Raw genomic sequence first — 19848 nt, forward strand, 5'->3', positions numbered from 1 at the left:
CAAGGTAAAGGTATGCGCTGGCATTCACACACACACACACACACACATCCACACACAGTTGTCTCAGGGGCCTCATGCCTAGACAGGGACCCCTCCCCCTAAGAGACAGCACATCCCACGAAGCCCTCTCCTGGAGATAGCCAGCGAGACACACATGCTCCCTTCGGAACGCACACCGGATGCTACCAACCCGGCATCCGCTGAGCAGATGTCTCAAGTTGGTGTTTTGAGTCGAGGGGATGAACTTGCCGGATCTAGCCAGCCACTTGCCTGGGCCCCCCGGGACAAGAAGCACGTACCAGCCTTCGCCAGCTGGCTGGCCGGCCTCCCAGGACCTGTCTGTGGTCGTGGAATTCAGTGAAACTAATTGGCTTCTCTGGCAGGCAGAGCCCGTTCTGGGCACCTGAGTCCCCAGCCTGCAGAGCTACGGGCACAGGACCCCCCACCCCCACCCCCGGGCCACCCCACACACGCTCATGCACACGCACATGCCCAGCAGGCCCAGGCCAGCCTGTGGAGAGGTGGCCTCAGGGTGAGCTGCAGGAGGCTGGGTGGGAGGGCAGAGCCACGGGACACTTCTGTTGGTGCTCACACTTCCACACGGCCCTCCTGGGCCCCCACCTCTCCTGCTCTCAGACACCTCCCAGAGCTCAGCAGTCCTCTGTTCCAACTATCCAAGAATATTCAACAAGCATTCACCGACTGCTCGGTGGGCTTCGTGTGATAATTACTGATGAAGGTCTTCCACGGCTCCCAAAAGGCCCCGTTCCTGGGCAGGCAGCGGCCGTGTCCTGTGGGCCCCTCCCACCCTCAGAGCTCCTGGGCACTTGCACACCATGGGTTCTCCCAGGTCCTTCACATCCCGTGCGCCATGCTGAGGCCTCACTGCCTTCCAAAAGAGAAACTCCTCCAGTATACTCCCAGCCCACCGCAGCCCAGCCGTGCCCACCCTTGTGGTCCTGGGGCTGCCATGAGGCCAGGTCCGTGGATGAGCTCAGAAACATTTATTGAGCACCTACTGTGCTCAATATAAAGATAAGCAAATAGGGAACTCAGTTCAGAGGAAGAGACACCACCTAAACACACAAGGGCCTGGGCTGTGCTGAAGGCCAGATGGAGCACAGCCACTCTGCTAACTGCCTCCCCTGTGGCCCCCAAGCGCCTCTGCCCTCACCCCTTCAGCAGCCCACCCAGGTTCTGTGCAGCCCACCGTCTCATCCCTGCCCCACCAGCCACCCTCACTTCGTGGACAGAAAGAATCCAGGTAAAACCACTCTGCCACCATGTGGCCTTTACCAAGTTTCTCAGCCTCTCTCAGCCTCAATTTCTCACCTGTAAAGATGGGGATAATGACAGTGGGCACCTCCAGTTACGTGAGGATTAAGTGAGGAAATTGCCAGGCACAGGTAACTCCTCTAGACTCTGCCTTTCCATGTATGCTGACATGTGATAAGTGGGGTGATTATACGTGAGACCCCTCGATGCTCTGTGGCTCTCCGTAAGGGCAGCTGCAGCCAAGTCCAGTCCTTGTGCCCAGCCTAGGTGCCAGAAAGGAAGGGCATCACCCCGCTTTACACTCTTCCTGGGACACCCTCTCCTGCTCAGCTCTCTGCCGGCCCTCTTCGCTCCACAGAACTGAGCTCGGCTTCCCCACCCAGCCCATGGCCTCGCATGGAGCCTCCAAAGATAGCAGAGCTGCTGCCACAGGACTTGGGTTCATCCTGCAACTTGCCTCGGTTTTGCTTCTGCTCAGTGGGAGACAGGAGAAAGGGCCAGGGGCTCTCAGGGTGCTTAAACCCACACCACTCACACCCTCATCTGCACCATCCCCATTCTTCTCCCAGGCCCTCAGTCCTTGGGGATACAGTAGATCTTGGGCACCAATGTGCAGATAGGGCGGTAGGCAGCAAGATAAGCAAATGGGGAGAAAGGTAAGAAGGTAGGTAGACAGACAGCTAGTTAACTACCCAAAATAAATGACAAGACTCAATCTCTGCCAGGGCCCTGTGTTAACCACTCACACACACTGTCTCCTAGAAACCTCTCATTTCGATGCTCAGCAGTCATGTAGCTAAGTCCACATTCAAACACAGGCCTATCTCCAGAGTCCAGCTGATCCCCACTCAAGACTGAATTGACTGCAAAGTTAAACGCAAAAAGTCGTAGCAGCTAACTTTGAGAAGTTGAGAGAGCTTGAACCCTCAATGGAGGTCCCGGTCAGCTCTGGGGCTGTGGTGGGGCACTATTTACATCACTCATCTGCTCTCCATGCCTGAGTATCTAATCGACTCCACTGAGCTAAAAGTGGACATTTTTTATTGTCCGTGGACCATTATTATTAGCTGTGTTCCTGAAGAGATAGGGGTATTTCTGCCTTTTCTGGAACTGTTTAAATGTGTAAGAGGGAAGGCTATTTCAGCGACCCCTATGGTGACAATTATAAAGCAAAGAGCCGGCCCTGAGGGACCATGTGCGATTTAAGTGCATGAACGGGAAGGCATGCCTGGGGGCGGACGCCGGACCTGTGGGCCAGCAAGAACAGCTGAGCCTGGAGCCAGGGGAACCCCACCCAAGGATGCCCCTCAAGCTCACAAGCCAGAGCTCAGGAAGTCAGTGCTTGCCAGGCCTCTGGGTTGGACTTAGGTGAGGAGGGAGAAGCTCCCTTCATGGCGCTGGCCACACGTGTGTATACATACACATGTATGTAAACACACACATACACGCATACTCGGGCACATCTGCTGTGCTCCCCAGCACAAATACATATCTCCCCACCACCACCACCACTGGTGCTTCTCCTACTCAGCAGGAGAGGGTCCAAGGAGGAGCCGCCCGCCTCCGAGGGTGGCATGGCTCACCCATCCTTGTATCTTCCTATCCCCTTCCCTTTGCTAGGTCCTCCAGGGAGGTCTATCCAGTTCACCCAACAGACTCGGGGAGCCCTACTATGTGCCAGGTACTGGAAAAAAAACCTAAGTTTGAAGAGAAAGAAAAGAGGGAAGGCAGAAGGGAAAGAAGCAACATGTAAACAGCAGTGTCTTCACACAGAAGAGCATGTACTGGGTGTGTGTGTGTGTGTGTGCATGCGCACACGTGTGCACATGTACACAGTCATGCATACTAGCCTGCACACGTGAGCTCCTGCTAGAGATGAGTGCCCCCAACATCCACCCCAGGGCAAGAGCACGGCTATGCAGAGAAAAGCGTTCTCTGACCGTCCCGACTTTTAGTCTAAATAAACATTCTTTAACTTGCAGAAGAAACGTGGCTAGGACCACGGAACATCACAGTGGGGAGGCAACATCCACTCTGTTCCCCCTTCACGTGGGATGCAGCCTGAAAGGCCCAGAAGCCTGGGTTATAATCCCAGCACCACCACTTGCTAGCTCTGTGGACTTAGACAAGTGACCTGACCTCTCTGAGCATCAGTTTAGTCTTTAATAAGATAGTGATGGAAATAACAGAGCCTATCTTAGGGAGCAGTTGTAAGAAGGCAAGCGCAGAGCTTAAGAGAGCACCTGGCAGTCAGTCAGCACTCAATGCATCTGTTAGGTTTCCGAGGCCAAAGGAGAAGGGGAGCAGGAAGATGAGGGGCCCAGCCTGGGACCTAGACTCCTCGTGAGGCACTGATTCACATTTGGGGATCCAAGGAGGCCCTTCCAGTCCCGAGGCTTGGAACGCTCTTAGTTCCCTGCCCTGTTCCTCTGCCCCACCTCTCCCCTCCACGTGAGACCTAGAATCCCATCTCTAAGATTCCCCCTGAGCCAGGACCCAGGTTCCCGGCCTTCCTGCAGTTTACCTCCCCGCCCACCTCCCACAAGGCCAGCTCCCCCTCCCTTCTCTTGTGGCCACATTTACCCAGCTGACCCTTCCTGGCCAGAGCCCCAGGGCTCAGCACCCCTTCCAAGCCTGCCTCCTCCCAGTCTCCCCAAGCAGCCCCGTCCCTGCCCAGCAGACGGATGGTAAGGTGAGGGAGGCTGCAGGGAGAAGGGACGCTGGGCAGGAGCCAGAAGGACACCAAATAACGCAGACCTCTCTGCTCTCCCAGCCTACTGACCACAGCAGTGCGCCCTGCCTGCTTGATCCGAGCTCTGGAATTGCTCTCCAGTGAAGGAGTCTCATCCACTCTCATTCTCCTCTCTGTCCTATCCATAAGGTGTTTTCTGAGCATCTGCTCTGAGCTAGTCAGGCCTTGAGGATCCACCCCAATGACAGTATTGGGGTCCTGCCCTCCAGGGGCAGCGGCAAGGCGGCATATGATCCACACCGGTACTTCTCAAGTCCCCAAGAGGGCTGGTTAAAACAAGGATCGCTGGGTTCTCCCCAGAGCTTCTGATTCAGCAGGTCTGGGGTGGGGCCTGAATATTTGCATATCTAACGCTTCCAGGTATTGCTGGTATCACGGGTTTATAGACCACAGTGTGAGAACCGCTGATTCTCTCTGTAATTCAAGGCAGACTAAAGCCAGGACTTTGATCAGAAAGGAGGAGAGAAGCTCAGGGAAAGGGCACACCAGGCAGAGGAAGCAGCATAAACAAAGGCCTGGTGGCTCCAGGAAGTACCGCAGTGAAAGGTACAGGGAGGCGTGGCTGCTGGGGAAGGAGGGGGAGGCGGGAAGGGCACGTGGGGCCAGGCGGTGAAGGGGCCAGTGGGCAGCCACACCCCTGCCCTCTGGCTCACCAAGCAGCTCCTTTGTGCCAGGCGCCCCTGGAAACTCTGCCAGGTTCCTTGGGCTCTGGCCCAAACCCATCTTCCCCTCGGCAGCCACGCGGCACCCCTGCCCCAGGCCTGGCTTTCACGGGCTGCCGTAGGTGGCTGTCAGCATCTCTGCCCGCCCTCCCAGGGCGGCTCCTGGAGCCGCGAAAGCCAGCCCTGAGGTGCCAGGGAGACGTGCCAGGTGAGCCAGCATGCACACCGGGGAGGAGCGCCCGCCATGCCCCAGCCCCCGTTATCAGCACCAGGCGCTGGGCCTGTGTGTTTGTTGCCTCTTGAGCCAGAGCAGTTACTATGGGTAGATAATAATAGCAATCGTAATCCCTCATAATTGGACCAGACTTTGCTGTTTGCAGGGCACTCCATGCCCGTGACCTCATCTGACTTCCACAACCACCCTATGAAACAGGCACAGTGAGAGTTACTATCCCCATTTTACAGCTGAGCAAATGCAAGCCCAGAGGGCCTGAAAGTCACATCTCCAGGAAATGACATCCGCAGGCCTGGGGCCCAGGACTTGGGACTCTCTGGCCAGTGGTTTTTCTCTGTCCTGAATTGTCATGATAGTGAGCCCATCTGCTGCTCTCCCTGGGGGCTCTGCTGCCCGGGGAAGCCCTGGCCAGTAATGGGAGGAATGTGGCCTGTCTGCCCCCTCTCCTTCATCTGTGGGGGGCGGGGGGGGAGCAGCTGACCACCAACTGCAGGTGCATGGACACAGAGCAGTGTCAGCACCAGCCAGGACACCGGGCCAGGGGACGGGGTCAAGGTCAATGGAGGAGCAAAGCCAGGCCCAAGGAGGGAAGGGAATTAGTCATGGCCACAGCTACGGGTCAAGAGCACAGGTGGCCTCAGGTGGCCTTGGCTCTTTGATGGCAGGGTGTGGGTCAGATACGGTCTGAGTCCTGGGTGGGAGGAGCCCAGAAAGCCCATGGGATCAGAAAGAAAGGGACTGACCTGCAGCCCCTAGGAGCCCCAGCAGGTGGGCTGCAGCATGCACTTTGTCCCCAGCTTGGGGGCATACATGGCCTCTCACCCACCCTAAGGCACTCTATGGGTTCCCGGCTGGGAAGGCAGGTTTCTGGGCTTCATGCATGCACATGTATGTGTGTGTGTCCATACCAGGACCCACACAGGTGGGGCAGGAGACTGGGCTCGCGTCTGGACTCACCAATGATTAGCTGGGCCCAGCTTCCTCGTCTACAAACCAGGGCCATCTGTCCTTGCCCCACTTGTTTCAAGGGCTGTCCTCAAGGACCAAATGGATGGAAATTACCCAGAAAACAGAAACTGACTCTAAGAATGAGCAAGCCTCAGAAGAGGCCGAGCACACACGGTGGGGAAAGTAGGCAGGGAGCGGGGTCTCGAAACTGCGGCTGATGGCGGTCCCCAGAGCTGCCGCTCCTCAGAGGGCTCAGGGGTCCCACGCCTGGTGTCAGGTGTCCCCCTGGTTCCAGAAAGACCAACTGTGCCCCGTGAGCACACCCTGCTACTCCCAGCTACCACCTAGCACCACCACCCCTCAAACCCGCTCAGGAAAAGGAGAGCAGGCAGAGGACACTGCGGGAACCAGCCCGGGCCTGCCAAATGGGACGCCCCAGGAAGGCTGTGGCTGGCATGCTTCCCTGCCAGGGTGGAGGCAGGGCCTGCCATCCCTGGGGATTCTAGTGGTTCTGCCAACAGGTGGACATGGCTTGGTGAGGTCCTCAGGTAGCCAGTCAGGACCTAGCAGGGACTCCCACTAGTCTGCAGGGATCTCCTCTACCTGACTTGGGCCCATCCTAGAGTTCAGCAGAAGGGCAAAGAGGTTACCCCTCTTGGGGCCCTAAAAACAAGGATGTCACTGGCTCTAGGGCCAGAAGTGACGCTTGCTCAGAGCCGGGGTGGGGTGGGGGCGGGAAACCAGTGTCTCCACCGTGGCTAGTGCCACCCTGAGCTCACCGCTCCCCACACCCCACAGTAAGCGGGCTGTCTGTGTGGCAGCGGGAGTCCTCACCAGGCCTCCCATCTACAGAGCTCCTTGAACTTGTCTTTGGCCTCCCCTAAGCTACTAACCCCTCAGGCAAACAGAGGCCGCTAAACTAGGTAAAATGACTCAGACCTAAGGACACACAGCTAGTTAAGAGGCCGATTCAGAAAGGAAGCCAGGTTTGGGGCCCCTGCCAGGCCGACCCCTAACAATCACACAGACCTGGGCTCTGAAGTTCGGCTCAAACACCGTGGAGGGGTGGGGGTGTGGGCTTAGAGACCAGCTCCTGGAGCCTGATCTCCAGTATTTAACCTCTTCACACCTCAGTTTGCTTATCACAAAAGAAGGAGACTCCTTCCTCTCTACAGCCCCATGTGGAGACGAGCAATGCGGTCCAGCGCCCAGCACTCCCCCTCATCCCTGCACAGCCAGCTGCTCACCTTGCGCTCCTCCTCCCGCTCCAGAGCGGAGCCGCTGGTGTCCCCGGGGCCGCTGGCGGGCATCGCGGGCAGCTGGGCGGTGGGAGGCAGGCTGGGGCTGCACGGGGCTGGGGGGCTGCTGGGCTTTGGGGAAGGAATTATTGTGGTCTTGATAAGCAAGTGTTACAACTTAGACATAGATCCAGGTGCGGAGCGGAAACCCTGGGGAACTGCGGCCTCAGGCTGCCGGTGGGGTTGGGCTTCCAGTGACTCCACCTGTGGAAGAAGAGAAGAGAAGAGGGGTCAGCAGGGCAGGCACCGCCCCCCCACCCAGACCCTCCCACCTGACCCCTAGTCCCTCCCAGGGCCAGCCCCTCAGCTTCAGGGCCCCCCCCACCCCCCAGCCTGTGAGGCCTGCCCCTCCAACCTGAGTCTTCTTCCCAGGCTGGACCCGGTACCCTAGGGACCAGGGGAAATCGAGGCCGCCGAGTTGGCAGCAGGGCCCTGCCTGGCTTCCTTCGGGGGGCCCACCACCTGCCTCCGAGGCAGCGAGGGGACGACAGTCTCCCCGGGGCCTCCGCGCGGCTGTGGCACAGTGGGACTCACAGCTGCCTCCCGCCTCCTCCCGTGTCTTCATTCACGTCTGTTCTTTCCTTTGAAAGCTTCCCGCAGCCTCCCTCCCACCCTCAACCACCCCCTGGGAAATCCCAGAGGTCCCCAGCCCGGCTACATTTTCCTCTGATCTGTCCTCCCCGCACCCCCACCCCCACACCGCTCCCACCACGTGGAGGAAGTGAGCGGCAGTCACAGGATGTAGTGAAATGAATGTCACCTCACTTCGGGACGGGCGCCTGGGCCCAGAGAAAGCTGAGGTTGAACTCGGGGGCTGCGGCCAGGCTGAAGGCCTAGGTCTGCAGAGCTGTCGTGGGGACGCCCTGTGGGCGGGAGAGGCTGTGGCCGCAGCCACGCCGAGGGAGGAGGCCAGGCCGCTCTGCCCCTCCACCCGTGAACCAGCCCCATCTGCCCTCAGAAACTGGTGGGCTCCAAGGGGCCCTGCGAAGGCACAAGGCTGAATTTTAGGGGCTTTTCAGTCTCCCTGCTTCAGGTGTGGGCCTCAAGCCAGCGAACTAACAAAGCCTGGGCCCCACCCCCACCACAGGCCTCAGCTGGGGGTGGGGGTGCTGTGGCTTCACCCGCCCCCCTCTTCACTCGGAGGAGACACTGAGTTCTCTTGGGCCAAGCCCCTGCCTCCAGTGCGCCAGCCAGGACAGGGAGGGGACTGGCAGGAGGAGGAAAGTGGGAGGCAGGCTGGATCGAGGCCCACCCACACCCTTCCCCTTCCAGTTCCCGGTTCTGCTTCCCCCACTCCCCCTCCCTCCTGGGCTTCTTCTCCCATCCCCCTCCAGCCAGGGCTCCCTGGAAAACCAGGAACGGGAGAAGGCGCAGGCTTGGGTCTCCCACGGGTGCAGCCCCTCCCCAGGGATGGGCGTTAGGGGGCCGGGGTGGTGTGGAGGGGAAGCTGGCGCTAGGAAGGGCCTCCTTAGGGCCAGGACAGGAGGGGCCCCTGTAAGTTAGAGCCTGGATGGGCTGAAGGTGCGCCCCCGCCCCCCCAGGGGAGCCCTAAGGAAGCCACAGGTGGACCACGGACGCCTGGGCTGAAGAACATGTGTGCCGTTAACTGCTGGCATAGCCAGTGCAGAAGCAAGAGCAGGTCCATGTGTCCCACGCTGTGCGAAGCCCAGAATGGGCCTTCCTCTTCGGGCAGCCACGAGTATTATTATTACCATCTCCACGAGTGGTTACTACCGTCTATAGGAGTATCACTACCATCTACTGTAGAATCTAGGGTTGCAGAAGGCTAGGGCTTATCTGTGTTCCAGAGTCAGAGCAGAGGCTTGAACCCAGATCACCAACTCCAGAGCTCTCAGGGCATCTCTATAAAGCTCCATCCCCCCAGCTTATACTACCCCTCAGAGACAACCCCAGGAACCCATCAGACACCAGTCCGACCCAGAACTCCACAGGGCTTCCGTCCATCATTAGCTAGCAAGTCCCCCTCAAACCTACTCCTTGTTTGTTAGCACAAGCATCCCCCAGTCACCCATCACACCAAAAGCTTCGAAAAGGAGGTGGAAGCCGAGAGAGGCAGAGTTTGACTGGGAAGAAGAACACTGATCCCAGAGTCAGCGGAGGTGGCTTTATTCCTGACTCGGGCTACTCTGGCCCTCAGCTTCCTCATCTGTAAAATGGAAGCATTGGGTTGATTTTCAAGAACCAGGTCTTCCAGCCCTGTCCTGCCCTGTCCTGCCCTGCCAAGCTGCTGGAGGCCCCGAGGGCAAAGGGTGGGAGCAGATGGTGGGGGTGGGGGTGGTCCGGGCATCTCCGGGAGCCCTGAGGGCCTAGCATGGAGTCCATGCAGAGCCAGGCACCAAGTACTTTAGGGACAGAGAACCCTCTCCAGGAAATTTGTTTCAATGCTGCCCTGAGGGCTAGAAATGTCCAGGGGTTTCTGTAAGAAAAAGCACTGGTGACAAGAGGAAGGAAGCAGGAGGGAAAAAGCAGAACATCACAGGGTGTTGACCCTGAGGGCAGACACCCCGGAAAGGAAATGCTCATCCCCCTCGCCCTCCCCTGCTCACCCGCCTGAGCTGCACACTCTGTCCACACAGCAAACACAGCTGACCTGGGTCAGCCTTTTGGCTCCTTTGTGTAACTCGATGGAACAGCCTAGTCAGTAAGTGTCCCTCCAAGTCAGCCAGCATCATCGAAAATCACCCAGCACAGGACCGGGCAGGCCATGCACTGCAGAGCTCTGGGGCCCACTGGGGCAGCCAAGGTCCAGGCCTGGACACAGTGCTGCCCGCCTGTCCTTAGATGCTTCCTTCTTCTCCCAAGCAGCCCTGCTGAGGGGAGAGACCTGCTCCTGAGCCCACGGTCCCAACGCAGCAGCATGTGTCCAACATGACATGACAGCCCTGCTGCTCCTGGCTCCAAAGCACCCTCCTCACCCGTGCCAAGGCTGCACCACCAAACCACCACCAAACAGAGACCCTTGCCAAGAACCCTCCCACCAAGATTCGTTGTTGCTTAATCTCTAAGTCGTGTCTGACTCTTTTGGGACCCCATGGACTGTGGCCTGACAGGCTCCTCTATCTATGTGATTTCCCAGGCAAGAATCCTGGAGTGGTTGCTGTTTCCTTCTCCAGGGGATCTTCCCAATCCAGGGATCGAACTGGCACCTCCTGCATTGGCAGGCAGATTCTTTACCACTGAGCCACCAGGGAAGGCCCACTACCATGATAGGCTGCTTTTATTTTCTCCTTTATACTGCTAACGTCCACAGTGACCATGAATAATGTTTACAAGAACTTTTAAATAACTGTTTTGAGGAATCCTATAGGAAAGTATCTTAGTATCACAAGTGACATGGTCACTATCATCACTGCTCCAGTTACAAAACCATTATGGAAAAAGATTGGGATTCTGAATATAAACACCCAACTGCCCAAATGTGCAATCTTCTAAATCCAATGTAGGAGAAAAATTGTTTAAGACACAAATTCACAAGATTGGGCTGAACAGAGAGGAAACACCACCAACAAAATGTGGGGGTCTGGAAAGTAGACTTGTAGCAGGCAAATTTCAGACAGTACATGGCAAGTGATTTATGACAGAGTCCTTTAAAGACACTTGGGATGACAGCACCACGGATCACCCATGGGACCAGGGGCAAAGAGAAGGTATGTGTGAAAAAGATCAAATCAAAGAAGTTAAAATCTAGATACACTTCCACCATAAAGTCTGAAGGTTTTCTCTCTGGAGAGCACCAAACAGAGGGTCTTTGCACAGAGTCATCCAGCACAGCTGAGAGCAAGAATAATAAATCAAAACCAAGGAGATGGCAATTTCCCTGGTGGTCTGGTGGCTGAATCCCAATGCAGGGGGCCTGGGTTCTATCCCTGGTCAGGGAAGTAGATCTCACAAGCTGCAACTAAGAGTTCACATGCTACAACTAAACGTCCTGCATGCAGCAACAAAGATCAAACATCTCAAGTTCTGCAACTAAGACCTGGCGCTGTCAAATAAATGCAAAAACACAAACCCAAGGAGATGAAGGTTATTTTCAATGGTGATGTTGAATACCTCAGGCTAGTCGCTCATTGGGTTCCTAGAATACCAGCAGCCAGATCCTTACCTTCTTTTCAGCAGAATCTTTTTTTTTTTTTTTTTCGAGCAGAATCTTATCAGTACAAGAAGAAAGGTCTAAGAATACAGATACCAGCAACCAGAACCCAAATGGTTTGCAAGTGACTTGTTTACATCAGCCAATGTGGATCTGCAAGTGAACCAGCTTCTAATCTGTATTTCAGTGCCCTGTTATTAATCCTGCAAGGACAACCAAGAACCACTAGATATCCGAGGGAAGCCTCCTAACTTGGAGTGCTGTCACCACCATGCCCCCAACCCCTGGGGCTGTCTTTTTAACCTGACAGAACTACAGGTGTGACTAGCTGTTCTTACTCCGGGGTCTGGATTCAGGAGCTGAATGGATTTGGATAAAAATGGAGATCTGTTGTGGGCAATATGTTCCAAACAGGGGAGTAAACCAAGCAAGAAGACATGAGCTCCAGAAAACAGGAATTCTAACCAGAAGGAAGGTGATGGGAATGCCAAGGAAGACCACAGAAAGAAGTCACTGAAAAGCAGCTACACTGTGCCGTAGGTGCTAAGAGCAGATAACTCAAAAAATGGAACTGAAACATAATACTTGCTGTGACTGCCCTTGTGGAAAGCCATACAGATAGCTATTAGCAGGTGCGGCAGGTACAGGCAAAAGGTATAAAGAAAATAAGGCACATAAAGAAGCAAGGTAATTAGTCACTTCAGGAGGAAAAAAGGAAACTATGGTAGTAAAGTAAAAAGCTCAGCTGTGAATGGTTGTATTAGTTGATTTAACAAGTGTGTGTGTGTGTGTGTGTGTGTGTACATACATATATGCATATATATATATGTAACATACAAATGAATGCATGTTTGCATGTATGCAAGTGGATATATACATATTACATGGTATATTAATTTCCTATGGCTCCTGTTACAAATTACCAGAAAGTTAATAGCTTAAAAAAACACAAATTTGTTTCCTGAAGTTCTGGGAGTCAGAAGTCTAAACAAAGTCCAAAATTGTTCTTGTCACTGGGCTGAAATCAAGGTGTTGGCAGGCAGTATTCTTTCCTGGAGGCCCTGGGGAGAATCCATTTTCTTGACTTTTTCAGCTTCGGGAGGCGGCTCACATTCCTTGGCTCCTGGCCCCCTTCCATCCTCAAAGCCAGTGATGGCTGGTCTTTATCCCATCTCACTACTCTGACCTGCCTGCCTCTGCCTCTCACGTTCAAAGACCCTGATGGTGACTCTGGGCCCACCCAGGTGATCCAGGATGAATCTCCCCAGCTCAAGATCCTTCACTTAATCACTTCTGCAGAGGCTCTTTTGCCACATGAGGTGACACAGGTACACAAGGTTCAGATGTGGATTTGGCCACGTCCTAATCCTCTGAATTTTTGTGGGGCCATTAACCTGCCAGCTACACACATACATATATTATTTTATGCATAAGACATTTTTGAAAGAACACTGGTAAGGTACTATTAATAGTCTGCCTACCATGAGAGCTGTTTAGGAGGATGGCAGGGTAGAAAGCCATGGCTGGCCATATAAGAGAGTTAAGTTCTTATTTACTACATAGGAAATCAATGGAAAATGTCTACAACGGAAGAGTCAAAAATACGCACATTACTCAGATCCACGAGCTGTAAAATTGCTAGAAGAAACAGCTAAAAGTGGTTGCCTCTGAGAAGAAGAAGGTGGAAGTAGGCGAGGAACAAGTGCATTTTTGTGGAAAGATGTTAGTCCTGTCTGACTTCTTAAATTATACACATGTATCACTGTGAAGAAATAAAGAGTAATTTTTGAAAAGAGAGAATGGGTCTGGGAACGAGGGCTTACATCCCATCAGGTGGGCTTGGCCTCCATCCTCCTCCGTAAGAGCGCAGCTAAATCCTTCCACCTCTATTACTCTATGAAACCATCACGTCCCACGGAATAACCATCATCAGCTCCTCACACCCACACAGAGTTCCATCATCAGCTCTAAAAGTGGTACCTTCCTCCTTGCCCCCCCACCACCACGCCCCTCACGAAATGTTTAATTCTCCCAGCACATCATTTCCACCAAGTCCTGCCCATGCGTGGCACAGTTCGCCTCCCTTACATTCCTCCCAAACTGCATCTCCACGTGCCATGACTGCCCACATTCCTAACCATGATGCCGTTTGCTCATCAGTCCATCTCAGACCCAAGACCCACAACTCAACCATCTCCTGCCCACACCCTCCTGCTGTTCAGCTCCCACCTCCACCACCACACTGTCCCCAGTATTATTCCTACCCTCTTCACCAACCCCAATGCCATCAGCACCCTGGGCCATGCACCCAAAAGCCTCGCCTCCAGGCCTTCTCCAACCAGAACCAACTAGACCGTCAACCAAGTCTCACCTTAGCAAGGGCCAGCACAGAATTATCCTCTTCCAGAAACAAAACCATAACAGCCCACAAACCCAAATTCTCCATCAGAAATGATCCTAACGTGATCACCATAAGGATGGACTATCCCGCTCCATATCGAATCCTGTATTTGAATTGCGGACAAATATCTAACCATCTTGGCACCGGGTTCCTTCTTCACCCCTCAAGCTGGTAGTCTGCTCTTCTTGTAGTGGATTTCGCTGATTTGGGTCTATCTAGTTCCTTTCCTCTCCTTCCCAGGGGGTTTTGTGGTGTTTGCACTGACCCCACCCCCAACCCCAGTCACAGAGTGAGCATGTGACCAGGCGGGGCCAACCAGAGGCCCTCCAGGAGCGTTTTGCTGCAGTGGAAAGATGCTAACAATGATAGGATGTGAGTCAGGGGCTGCTGGCTGTGTTGGGGAAAGTCTGCCTGAGGGATGGAGATAGAGGGCTGGAACACTGAAGTCACTGTCTGGGGGCCCCTGAATCCAGCTGCACCTGAAGGCTGGTCATCTCTGAACCTCCCCTGAGTAATGTGAGACTTTCCCTACTTAGGTGTGAGTGAGTCTGTGCCTGTGGCTGACAGTCATACGCTGACTCACACGCTAATCTCAACCTCCTGAAGTCTTACCTGGAAGGCCTGCCTGCGTGGGTTCAAATTCTGGCTTAACTAGCAACAACTTTGCAACTTGAGGCATACCTGTGCCTCAGTTTTCTCAGCTGTAAAATGCGGAAAATGACACTTGCCACTTCCCAGGCCTGTTGTGAGAATTAAAATGAGATGCATTAAAAATGGTAACAGGGAATTCCCTGATATCCAGTGGTTAGGACTCTACACGGCCACTACAGGGGGTCCAAGTTCTATTCCTTGGTGGGGGAATTAAGATCCAGCAAGCTGGGTGGTATGGCCAAAAAAAAAAACAAAGAAGAATGGACAAAATAACATTTAAATTATTACCTAAAAAAAAAGCTAACCACAGTGCCTGACACAAAGAAAATAATCAATTTTAACAATTATTGGTCCCTGACTAACCAAGCCCACAGTTTTGTCTCCTTTGTTGACATCCCTGGAGTGCCTGTGAGTGTCCTTCACTTAGACAGGAGCTCATACTGATTACGATTCTTACAACGCGTTAGGCCCTGTGGAAAGAGCTTTACAGTTTCAACATCCTGTTCATCTTTATACCTCACTCCAACCCTCTGAAGTGGAGACTATTTTTATCCCCATTTCCTAGATGAGAAGAATGAGGTAGGAGAGGTTAGCAAAGCTGCCGAGGTCACACAGTACGTGGGTGGTAGGGGGAGCCAGATATCAGTACAGATCCAGGCTTGTCGCCCTCTGAGGCCCCCAGTTTTTCATTCCATCAGGATCTCTTACAATTAGCAAGTGACCACTGCAGACATGTTAACTTTTGTCGCTTAGTAACTCTTTTGCGACCCCATGGACTGTAGGTAGCCCACCAGGCTTCTCTGTCCAGGGGATTTTCCAGGCAAGAATATTGGAGTGGGTTGCCATTTCCTCTTCCAGGGGATCTTCCCGACCCAGGGGTTGAACCCTGGAGTCCTGCATTGGAAGGTGGATTCTTTACCACTGAGCCATGTTTTAACTTAGTGAAAGTGAAAGTCGCTCAGTCGTGTCTGACTCTTTGCGACCCCATGGGCTATACAGTACATGGAATTCTCCAGGTCAGAATAGTGGAGTGGGTAGCCTTTCCCTTCTTCAGGGGATCTTCCCATCCCAGGGATCGAACCCTGGTCTCCTGCATTGGCAGGTGGATTCTTTACCACTGAACCACATTTTAACTTTGGGCAGAAACTAATCAGAAAACAAAGTGTCCAGGTCATCTCTCTTTCCTGGTGAGGTTGGTTGGCAGTGAGGGCAGGGGGAGGGGTGGTAACAGGCAATGTGACCTTCTAATCATGCAACTCAGTGCCCTGCCCAATGCGGGAGCCATTCGCTCACGTATTTATCCCTCTATTTACTGAGCACCTACTGTGTCGGGCACTGTGCTAAGGGACACGCGTTGCCTCCATCTCATCCTCAGAACCATCCTATGAAGTCTATGAAGTTGTTTCTACTGCTATTCCCATTTTATAGAAGGATAAGCTGAGGCCTGGAGAGGTTAATTCCTTTCCAGAGTACTTCAGGGAGAAAGTTCCCGGGCAGGATTCTGAATCCAGGTTCATCTAACTCAGGAATCCTTGCAAACATGGCGACGAATGTGTGTAGCACGGCCCCCAGCTGAGCTGTCTGTGCCCCTTGAGCCTGCAGATAACAGGCTCAAGGCTGAATTTCCCACTTGAGCTAAGGAGGAGGTGCAAACGTGTCCTGTGGGTGACAGAAGACAGAAGAGTATCGTGCACCCCACACCACCCAATCATCTGCCAAGGTGGTGATAAACTTGGTAAGCTGGGGGCAGCAGAAAGCTAAAGGGAGGCAGCATGGCCTCCCAGACGGAGATGTTTATCTGCCACGTCTTCCCCCTCCCCGCCACAGCCTCTCTTGGTCACAAGACTGGGGCTAGATAAGGGGGCGGGGGAGGCCCCAGTGCCACTTTCTGATTGCTCATTCTCGCTCAATACGAGGGAGAGGATTGTCATCATACCATCATTCTGACTTCCAGAAACGTCCTTCCCACCCAAACCACCAGCTGCCCATAGAACACCAAAAGCCACTGGCGACAGGCCAACAATCCTGCCATGCTGTCCCCCACTTCAAAGCCCATCTGCCTCTGGAGTCACAGCAAGATGACTTGTGGCTGTCACACCACCCTCGAGGCTGGGGCACCACCAGCATGAGCATTTATAATCACACCCAGTGCTGCCATTATGGTGGCCACATGGGCAGAGATGCGTTGAATCAGAGTCCTCTGCTCATACTTTATGGTTACCATGACACAGCCCCAAAAGCAAAGAGGGGGAAAAAATGGTTTTTACTCAAAATAGACACTGGTAAGGAGCTGAAGTTGTTCTTAGGAGCCAAAATGAGCCGACACAGAGTTCCATACAGAAGCACACATTTCCGAACATGGTGACTCAGGAGGAATCCTGTCTTAGGGGGTTGGGGATGTGTGTGCGGCGATGGGCCACACATCTGGGAGTTGATGGGTGTCCCACGTCTGGGAGGCAGGCCACAGGGTCCAGGCTGAAAGCTCCCATGAGGCCCTGGTTGGCCCTGCTGTCTGGAAAGCCACACAAGCCTGGATCTGATTCTGTCCTCGCCCCTCCCCACCCTAAAGTGACCAACGGTCCACACCTGTGTGATTTTCCACTTTTTTAGCCTTCTCTATAGAAGAGTTCACAACTGCCAGCTCCAGAGGCTCTTCACTTACTCTCCCCGTGATCCTTGCATCTGGCCCCCACTTCACCCCCGTATCTCTGAAAGGGTCTAGGGTGAGTGTTGCCCCCCACCAAGAGGATACTGCAATAATGATTGCATTGTAACACGAGTCATTGACTTTTTGGGGAGCCGCTTATGCTGCTGAATCAACAGACAAAAAGGAGTTACTTCATGAGCTGGAGTGACTAATCCCAGTTACCAAGGAGAAATCGGGTTGCTGGACACCATACAAGCCAGGAAGATAATCTCTGGAACTAGTGGATTCTCTCAGGTACCTTAGCTCCACAACCAAAAGTAAGGGTTAACGAAAAACTACAGGAACCAAAAAAAAAAAAAAAAAAAAAAAGGGCAGGGTGGGGCAAGGAAAGCCGAGGACCAAGGATTCAGATCCTTCAAAAATCAAGGGTTTTGGGTCACTCCACCAGGTAAAAGCTGGCCCTGCTGAGGTCCCAGCAGAGTGCAGAGAACTTAAAGGATGAGAAATGGGAGAAGGAAGCCGGATAGCAAACGTGGTCTTGTGAACAAATACAGAAATGAGAACTCTAGCAGTTTTGCATATTTTCCATTTACTTGATAGAGACATGTGTTTATTTGTACATGGTTAACTATTTTCTTCTTTTCCCGCCATCTTCTCATTATTTTATAAACAAGTTGCTGGAAGTTAACTTAGTTTATTTAGTTAATTCAGTTGCGAATTACAGTCTAGTCTTTAGGTAACAGAACATTCAGGGAGACCACGATTGAATATGAGGCATTATTCACATGGACAGTGATTGAGACAATTAGGGCTGGGACTCCCCATTTGGAAGACAAGGCGAGAACAGGAAGCAGGAGAGCTGCTTTGACAGGTAGAAATACAACTATTCTGTTGTTGTAGGGCAGTCACGTGGGTGTAAAAAGGAAGCCACTGGAAGCTGTGCAGCTGAAGTAACAGACTGTGCCCGCGACTTGATTCACCCTTCACTGCCTGCTCTGTGAAGACGCAGCAAGACCTTTTAAATATGTCCCCTCTGCTAGCTGGCCTGACATCAAACCCCCTCAGTGGAGGGCACTGCACAGGCACTGAAGGAGGAGGTGCTTTCCCTCCTAGAGCTGGAGTGCTCTCTTGGAGGATTCCTGCACTGTATACAACTTCTCCTGCAGCCAGATCCTATTGCCCCGTGCCCTCCCTGGCGCCCAGTCCTGTCCCATCACAGCTTCTCCAGTGCCCGGCTCCAGCAGCCAGGGCGCTTCTCCAGCACTTGGCTGGAGCAGTGCTTCACAGTCAAGAACAGCCAGCAGCTTCACTCAGTTCTCCTTTGGGGTAGTTTAGCAGCACTGTGACTCCAGCAAGATAATTCCTCATGAACAATTTTCCTTGGGACCCAAAAGAATGGATTTCCACTGAGTTCTAGGAACGGGAGCGGGGGGATGGGGAGGGTAGGGGGTAGGCGGGGGGGGGGGGGGGGTGGGGGTGGGGGTGGGTACAGGCAGCACAAATTTCTAGCGAGTAGTGCCAACATGGCATCATATGACTTTTCTGTCATCCGGGGAGCCAAGGCCATGCCCTTTCCATCACGGTCAGGATTTCAACCCTGGGGGCCTCTACCTTGGGCACTGTGTGGCCACCTTAGGTGTAGTGGCTGTTCTCATAAATGCTACTTCTGTGTCCTTTGCAGTTCTCTTTACTTCTTACTGGTCAATCTTTCGATATTCCAATCCTGTTATGGTTAATAAGTCTTTATATTAAAACTTTCCTGTTCAAATCACTATGTGGTTTCTGTCTCCTGAATTGACCCTGACAGATATAGTCACCCACGGCCTCAAAGGGCCTTTTTTCTATCCTTGGCATCTTTGAGCTCAATTCAGCCTCCTTGCCAGCGAGTCATTCTCGGCTTCAAGCACTCACTCAACAATCACTTACTGAGTGTCACTGCTGGGCTGGGCCCTGGGTGAACAGGAGACCTCTGCTGCTGCAGGTTCACAAGCAAGGGGACTCTCCCGCTCTCTCTCCCCACTTGGCTCTATGCTCTTGGCCCTCAGGCCCTCCGCTCCATCTCCTGAGCTGGCTGGGGTCTTGTTCCCACTACTGCACAGCGGGCACCCCCTCAGGTCACACTCAGCTCCAGCTGTACTCGAAATTCTCCTCCACTAAGGTCTTCAGTGAGCGCAGACCTCCTACTGCAAGGCCTCCATCTTTATTCTCTGGACACTCCCACCTGGATCACTTGCAGTTACCTAAGATCCTACTCTTCGCGAACCAGAGGCTTCATGTTTCCTCTGGTTTCCTCTGTGTGGAAGTGGCAGCACCTTATCCTCGGCTGTCAAAACCCAAAACCCGCCCCAGGGAGAACTGAGATCCTACCTCCTCCTTCCAGCCCCATACTGCACCAGGCACCTGACCCTCAGGCCCCTATTCCCATCTCTGCCCTCCTGGCCCCCCGGAACCACAGGTCTAGACCTTGGCAGTTATCTTGGAACGCCGCCTGCCATGGCTCCCCTCCCACCCCAGCCTCTCAGCAAAGATTCTCCACACATGGCTTCCTCAATCAAAACCTATGATGCCTGATGAAAATGTTCTGAAATTGATTGTGGTGATGGTTGCCCAACTCTGTGAATGTACTAAAAACCATCGAATCATACACTTTAAAAGGGTGAACTATATGGCATGTGAATTATATCCTGACAAAGCTGTTATTTTTAAAAAACCCTCTGATGCCAGTGATTTTCACATACCGTAAAATCTAAACTCGGGTCTGGTCTACACTGCTGACTCGCCAAGTTTGACCTCAGCCTATCGCTCTGACCTGGCCCCCACCTCGACTAGCAGACTCCATCATTCCAGGCCCCGGGCTCACATCCCCTG

General features: G+C 53.5%; 1 protein-coding gene across 13 annotated transcripts in view; it reads right to left on the bottom strand.

The window, feature by feature from the left end:
- DNMT3A (DNA methyltransferase 3 alpha) overlaps positions 1-19848 on the bottom strand; it is a 111964-nt gene that overhangs the window by 77934 nt on the left and 14182 nt on the right. For 12 of the 13 annotated variants that reach the window (XR_010662305.1, XR_010662307.1, XR_010662306.1 and 9 more), the window contains exon 2: positions 7120-7374. Coding sequence is in view for 9 of the 13 variants with exons in the window: in XM_065928688.1 (XP_065784760.1) it covers positions 7120-7182 (63 nt within the window). In the remaining 4 variants the exon portion in view is untranslated. Of the gene's footprint in view, positions 1-7119; positions 7375-7930; positions 7970-19848 lie in introns of those variants that run through there. The other variant, XM_065928691.1, reaches the window with a different exon arrangement.

The sequence above is a fragment of the Muntiacus reevesi genome, chromosome 3, assembly GCF_963930625.1.
Source record: "Muntiacus reevesi chromosome 3, mMunRee1.1, whole genome shotgun sequence".
Taxonomy (NCBI): domain Eukaryota; kingdom Metazoa; phylum Chordata; class Mammalia; order Artiodactyla; family Cervidae; genus Muntiacus; species Muntiacus reevesi.